This window comes from Zonotrichia albicollis, chromosome 28 (assembly GCF_047830755.1).
Source record: "Zonotrichia albicollis isolate bZonAlb1 chromosome 28, bZonAlb1.hap1, whole genome shotgun sequence".
Classification (NCBI taxonomy): Eukaryota; Metazoa; Chordata; class Aves; order Passeriformes; family Passerellidae; genus Zonotrichia; species Zonotrichia albicollis.
In genome coordinates this window covers 589,638-596,710 of record NC_133846.1, presented here as the reverse complement: position 1 = coordinate 596,710, position 7,073 = coordinate 589,638, and the positions used below count along the sequence as shown (strand labels likewise).

Below are 7,073 nucleotides of genomic sequence, written 5' to 3'. Positions count from 1 at the left end.
GGCTTTTCCCTCTGATAGACACAGGACCGCCGTCCGTGTGAGGGGAGAGCAGAGCCATGATGGAAGACTGGGTGTGAGGGGGAAACACAGACTGCGAGAGAAGAGGGGCCATGAAGGGAGAGCGGGGTGTGGGGGGGAGGGGGGTCTGTGAGAGGGGAACGGCGTTTGTGAGGGAAGAGAGGGGCATTAGGGGGAGTGGGACCGTGAGGGGAGAGATGGGGGTGTGAGAGGAGAACGGGGATGTGAAGTGAGAAGGGGCTGAGAAGGAGCGGGGCTATCCCGCGTCTCAGCCCCAGGACGAGGCGGCGCAGCCCCGCGGGTGCTGCCCCGGGAAGCCAGGCGGGAGCTGCCCGGGCCATGTCCGCCGAAGGCCCCTCCGGCAACGGCAACGCAACGGCCATGGCCACGGCAACGGCCGGCGCCGGCACCGCGTCCCCTCAGCGCCACGGGCCGCGCTCAGCAGCGGCCGGGCTGCTGCCCTCCGATTGGCCAGCGGAGCCGTCCGTCACTGCGCGTCACGCTCAATGGCCAAGCGGGCACGCGGGGAGGGCCTGGCCGGGGCCTGCAGGGAGGGGCCGGGCTCGGGCCGGAGCCAGGGCCAGGTAAGGGGCAGATGTGGGCTGGGTATGGCCATGGCCGGGGGATGAGGGCGTCGGGCCCTGGCCCTGCTCCGCTTCCCGCACCCGGGGCGGGACCGTGCGGGGCTGTGCAGGACCCGGGGCTCGCGGGGCGGCGGTGGCCCGCACTGCCGGAGGCATCCCGGGTGGGATCGGGCGGTGGAAGCCCCTGGAGGGATGCAGGGGCACCCGGGCCCTCGGCGGGAATTGAGGGGTCCGGCCCTGCCCTGGGTCTGGGTTGGGGTCGGGGATGGTTCGGGGAGGGAAACGGGCTGGAGTCTTAGAAATGCTCCATGTGATGTTCACAGAATCATCCCAGAATGGTTTGGGTGGGAAGGGACCATAAAGCTCATCGAGTCCCAACCCCTGCTATGGGCAAGGAGTAATTCCACGAGACCAGGCTGCTCCAAGCCCCTGCAGCCTGGCCTTGGACACTTACAGGGATGGGGAGGTTAAAGATGAGGTGATTACTGGGCAATCCCAGGGAGAAGAGGGGGTGGTTGTGTGCAGCCATGCTCTGGAAAGCCTTTTGTGGGGGCTCATCCTGGGAGCTGCCACACTCACAGCCCCCAGAACTTCACCTCAACCATGCACTCTCTGCTGTGCTTCCTGCTCTGGCAGATGTTGGTTTTGGCTGCATGGCTGCTGTGGCCCAGGCTGATGGTCTGGAAGAAATAGCTGTAAGGCATGTGTGCATGTATCCCTTTGCTGTCAAATATATTGCTGATAAATATGCCTTGATTATCTTTTGTGTGGTTGAGGGTGTTCTGCAGTTCATGGTGCATGAATTCTGCCCAGGTTCTAAGTTTTTGTTTATGGTATAATAGATCACGTGTTTTCCCCTCCTATTTTTAAAAGTGACATTTCTGAGTTGTTCAGATATTCTAAACTCAGCTGATAGTTGGGCATTGCATGCCCAGCAATGGTACATGCCCCATTGTTGTGTTAAAAATGCAGACAAAAGTCCAGACCCACTTAAAATGGGGAACGTGCACTGGGCAGCTCAGATCAGTCCTGTTCCCCAGATGTGTGATGAAGATCTGAACCCCTGATATCTCCCTGGAAAGGATCATTGTTTGAGGAGATTTTTGAAGCTGTGGTGCAAAACCTTAATAAATCATGGATGAGGTGATAGGACTGGAATGCATTTTGGAGGTACGGCAGCTTGTTAGAAGTTGCTGGTGTTTTGTCTAGATAAAGAAGAAAGGAACTTCTTGTTTGTAATCCATTATGTGAACTTAAGGTGTTGACATAAGATAAAGCAAAGGGAACAGAATATCACAGTGATTTAAATCCCAATGGAATCAGGTCAGGTGATGGCGTACAAGTACCTGGAGTAAGCTGTGGGATTACCTGGGAGCTGATAAATGGAGGTGTAAATTCCCTTCCCCTTCCTCCGCTGAAACAGCTCTTGCTTGCTGTCCCAAGGTCCCCCAACACCTGCTCCACCTTTTCTCTCTGGGGGTGAACGCCAGCCTCACCAAGGCAAACTTGCCTTTTGTGGCACAGGGAATAAATTCATATTCTTATGGATTTATGGAAGCACACATCTCTGCAACAACTTTATCCAAACACATGGGAGTTGGAAGGAGATAATCTTTAGGGTCCCTTCCAGCCCAAACCATTCTGTGATATGTAGCAGAATGCATTAATGAATTCACCAAGCTGCCAGCTTGAAGTAATTTTAAAATCAGGATTTACTGAACAGGTATCTTGAGATAAAGGAGGTTTAGGAATTGATTTGGAATACTTAGGAATAGTCCACCTCTTTCCCATAGCTCATTACAGGAAAATACATAATTCCCTTCAGCAGCAAGACTTTTGAGTGTCAGAAGATGAATGATTTACCACTCATGACAGTGCAGCAAGGAGGCCCCAGTGTACTGCTTTAGGTCACTCTTGCTTCTAGTTCTGCATCTCTTAATAAGCAAAATTGTCAGCACCAAAATATCTGTAGCTGGGCTCCAGGGCAATAAGAGATGAACAGGAGGTTTTCTGCAAGTCCAGTTGTAAGGAAATCAGCAATACTTTTGCAGGGCTGGTGTAGTTTAGGTGTGGGGTTGTACAGGGTGGAAGCTCTTCTGGCAGGAGCATTGTTGGGATCTGTGTTGTTTCTGGCTGGCATCAGCTGCAATTCAGGAACAAATTTCTTCTTCCTGGGCAAAACAAAGGCAAGTGGGCCAAAAAAAATCTCTTGACTACCTTGTTGTGGCTGCACTCAGCTGAGATGCTCTGTCCTGGATGTGAATTTTGTTCCCTCAGGCTCCCAGGATGTTCACCCTGAGCTCCCGGAACTCTGTGAGCCCCGTGCTGCTGCTGGTGCTGCTGGGCTGTGTCCTGTGTCCCCCAGCACACGCCAGCAAGGTGGGTGACACCTTGTGTGGGGCACAGCAGAGGTGGGGTGTGAGGGGACAGAGCTGTGGCCCCTCCTTCACATGGCTCCTGTGTCCTGCAGAGCTCTGAGGACATTCGCTGCAAGTGCATCTGCCCCCCGTACCGCAACATCAGCGGGCACATCTACAACAAGAATGTGTCCCAGAAGGACTGGTGAGTGAGTGAGCAGCCTCAGGGTTAGTCTGTGCCAGCCAGGCTCTGCAGTTCCCAGCTGATGCTGAGGAAGGGATTCCCTGCCTGTATGTTTGCAGAGGGAACTGCTTTGGTGGGTGATGTTCAACCCAGGCCAGGGGCATTTTTTTGAACAGAAATTGAGGAATCTGGGATGATACGTTAACCCACCACTCTTGACAGATGTAGGGTTGCTCTTGGTAGATGTAGGGTGTGCCCTCCAATCCTTTCCACCTGGACCAGATCCCTGCCAAAGGTGCTGAGACAACCTTTCCCAGGGACTTTGGGCAGCTAGGCTGTGAGGGGAGCTCTTAACACCAGATCAGTGTTATCAGCCTGACCGGAAAGCTGGGACACAGACAAAGTCACCCCAGTGTCCTTGCACAGAGCACTGGTTTCACCTTGTGCTGCTGCTGATTGTGCTTTGTTTGTGCTGCAGCAACTGTCTGCACGTGGTGGAGCCCATGCCAGTGCCTGGCAATGACGTGGAGGCCTATTGCCTGCTCTGCGAGTGCAAGTACGAGGAGCGCAGCACGACCACCATCAAGGTACCTGAGCTCAGGCTCTGCCCATCCTGCCCCCTCCTGTGCCACACATGCCCAGGGTGACTGCACTCACTGCCTGTGCCCTGCCCCTTGCCCTGCCACACTGGAAGGTTCCTGGAGAAGAGCCCAGAAAGTTTTCTTTCAGAAAGGAAACTGTCACAGCGAGTACATGGTGGCAATGCCAGGGGCTCACTCTACAAGTCTCTGAAAGAAGGCTGTAGCCAGGTGGGGCTTGGCTTCTTCTCCCAGGCAGCTAGTGACACAACAAGAAGACATAGTCTTAAGTTGCATCAGAGGAGGTTTAGGTTGGACATTAGGAAGAATTTCTTCACAAAAAGGGTGTTGGAAGAAAGCTGGAAGGGGCTGCCCAGGAAGTCACTGTCCCTGGAGGTGTTCAAGGAACCACTGGATGTGGCACTGAATGCTCCAGGCAAGGTGGGGATAAGGTGATAAAGTGCGGATTGATCACAGGTTGGACTCCATGATCTCAGACATCTTCTCCAACCTCACTCAGTGGTTCAGGGATTCTGTGACTTCTGTGATTTTTGTGATTCCCTGAGATGGGCATTCCTGGTAGTGAGGAGCTGTGTGGGAGCCCAGTCTCCTTGCTGGGGATGTGTGACAAGAGTGCCAGGCATTTCTGACTAGGGCCCCATCTTGTTGTCCCCTGTGTGCAGAACATGCCCTCAGTTGGCACAGTGAGTGTCAGCCCAGTTTGTGCAGTGATGGCACAACCTCGGCCTCCTGCAAGAGCAAGAGACTTTTGTGAGCAAAATGAGAACAAGAGATCACACATCAGAGGCAGCTGCAAAGGATCTTCCTGACCTCTGTGGTGCTTCTTATCTCCACTGCTTATCCTTTCCCCCTGTGCTGTCCTCAACTGCAGGTGATCATCATCATCTACCTGTCGGTGGTGGGGGCCCTGCTGCTCTACATGGCATTCCTGGTGCTCGTGGACCCCCTGATCCGCAAGCCAGACCCCTACACCCAGCCCCTGCACAATGAGGAGGACAGCGAGGTGAGGGGGCAGGGGGTGCAGGCAGGGGGACAAGAGAATGGGGGACAGGGAAACAGCCACCTCCTGCTTGTCTCCTCTGATCCACTGAGGGACCAGCACTGCTGCTTTGGGGGCACTTACACAGGTGAACATTTAGATCTCTGCACGTTATGCAGAAGCACCAGGAATATTCAGAGTTCTGTGTAACAACCCCAAGGCAAGCCCTGCCCTCAGAGGCAGAGGGAACTTTGTAGCAGATGGCCTGAATTTGGTTTGTCCATCTAGAGGGGGAAAAAAAGTCAAACAGATCCTGTTTGTGCAGTGTCCCAGGTGGAGTTTTGTGGTGCTGAGGTTCTAGGGAAGGACAAACTTAAGTGTTGGCTAAAACATCTTCTAGACACTTAAAATGCTGCACTATGAGGTGCTGTTTGATCCTGCTCTGGGGCTGGGCCCTGGGTTGTATCCAGGCTGTTGTTCCTTGTGTTCCTCTGTTGTGGTTCGCCCAGAGCGCAATTTCATTCAAACCCCATCTTTTGGGACACTGGTGTACAAACCCTGGGCAAAATGATTTGGCCAAATCCCAGTAGCAAAGAAAGAGCCACTCTCTCCCTCTTTCTCTCTTTGTCACACACCAGTTTTGGGAGAGGAGAAATTTCTTGCTGCATAAAATTAATGCAGTTGCACCACTGGGTTGGATTATCCTGTTTGTACTTTGTTCTGAGTACAAACTATTCAGCCCAATTCCTTCATACTCGGATGTGAGGAGCAGGTGCTCCAGTGTCCACAGTCCATCCACTGCCTCCAAAAAGGAAGTCCTGCAGGAGGATATGAATTTGTATCCCAAAGTCACGGGTTTGCACCCTGCTCTGCAGCAGTAATTCAGATCCAGATCCAGGTGCACATGGTAAATGCCTGGTGTTAAGTGAGGTTTATCTCACTCCAGTATGCTGGACTAAGTCCCCTGGGACAGGCCTTGTTCCTGTGCCACGATGGATCTCCATCCATTGTCAGCCTGGTTTCAGTGGGGGGATGTGGTTCACCTCAGCACTGTGGCTCCTTGCAGACTCCAACAGTGGGTTTCCAGCAGAGCTCTACACTTCGTGCAGTTCCTCTGCTGGGAACTTCTGTCTGGAGTTGTGGGTGATCCCCAAGGGCAAGGACTTGGGGGCTGGTGTTGAGGAGTCTGAAAAGGAGGTTTTTCACCAGAACAACCCAAACCTTGTGCTGCTCTTTGAGGTGCAGTCTCTCCCCAGGTCAGCTGCCTCGCCCTGTGCTGGCTGGGCACTGCCTGGTGTCCAGCCCCGTTCCTTTCCTTGCAGGACACTCACTCCCTGGCCGCAGTGCCCGGCCTGCCTGGCGCCAGGGCCAACACGGTGCTGGAGCGGGTGGAGGGGGCGCAGCAGCGCTGGAAGCGGCAGGTGCAGGAGCAGAGGAAGACGGTGTTCGACCGGCACAAGATGCTGAGCTAGGCCCTGCCGCAGCAGGACAGCCCGGCGTCAGAATGGAACCTCCAGCCCTCCCTGATCCACATCTCCAGAGGGAGCAGCAGCCCCAAGGCTTCCCTGGTCGTGTCCCCTGCCCTTCCCCTGCCCAGCCATGGGACTCCATCAGCCCACCCCAGAGGGACAGGGGCTGGGAGCAGAGCGCTGGGAGCTGGCTGAGTCCTCCTGGGATAAAAATGGTGGGAGAATTTTGATGTGGGATAAATTATGTGATGTTTCTCCAGGATGCAGCAACCACCTCCTCCTCCAGTATGCACTGATGGTCCTTGGGCATTGTGGTGCTGAGCCACACAGGAACAAAGGGGAGGGAGTTTCTGCCAGTGCACACTGCCGCTTCTGCTTATCCTGATGTAAATGGAGAGATTTCCATGCCTCTGGAGTCTGTCCAGGTTTACACCAGCATAACTGAGACTGCAGCTTGCTTCTGGGCATGTGGATATCACAAAACCTGTTAGTACCTACATCAGTAAGAGTCCAACAGGTAAAAAGCTGATTTACATTTCTATCTTTTTGCGCTTTACCTGTAGATAAAAACTTTCTGGGGTGAAACCTCTTGATTTGTGCCCACACTGGTGACCCTTGGTGTTCTCCCACAGTGGGCAGGAGCATTTGTGTCCAAGAGAACTGGGGCAAAGGCTCTCCTGGAGCACTGGAAACACCTTTCCGGGCCCTGGGAAGTGGACACTTGTGCCACTCAGAACACTCCAAGAGCTCTGACAGGACTTGGGCTGTGTGGAGGAAGCTGCAGTGGTTCTGCCGTGTGTATTGATCCCACTGAGAATATTTGAAGTTTATGGTGTAGCACCTCCATATTAAATGCAAAGATCTACTCCCTGAGTGGCTTTTT

The 7,073-nt window shown here is 53.9% G+C and overlaps 1 protein-coding gene across 3 annotated transcripts; it reads left to right on the top strand.

Moving 5' to 3' along the window:
• Positions 1–271: 271 nt before the first annotated feature.
• Positions 272–7,071, top strand: TMEM9 (transmembrane protein 9). 3 transcript variants are annotated; one of them, XM_014270909.2, is made up of 6 exons: positions 445–602; positions 2,880–2,981; positions 3,073–3,164; positions 3,622–3,730; positions 4,614–4,745; positions 6,044–7,071. In XM_014270909.2, exons 1-6 carry the CDS (start codon positions 525–527, stop codon positions 6,191–6,193), a joined length of 663 nt encoding a protein of 220 aa, XP_014126384.2. In that variant the 5' UTR covers positions 445–524; the 3' UTR covers positions 6,194–7,071. The 3 variants fall into 3 exon arrangements, with proteins under 3 accessions (XP_074384329.1, XP_014126384.2, XP_074384330.1); XM_074528229.1 differs by lacking the exon at positions 445–602 and adding an exon at positions 1,280–1,302; XM_074528228.1 differs by lacking the exons at positions 2,880–2,981; positions 3,073–3,164 and having other exon boundaries at positions 272–602.
• Positions 7,072–7,073: the final 2 nt, after the last annotated feature.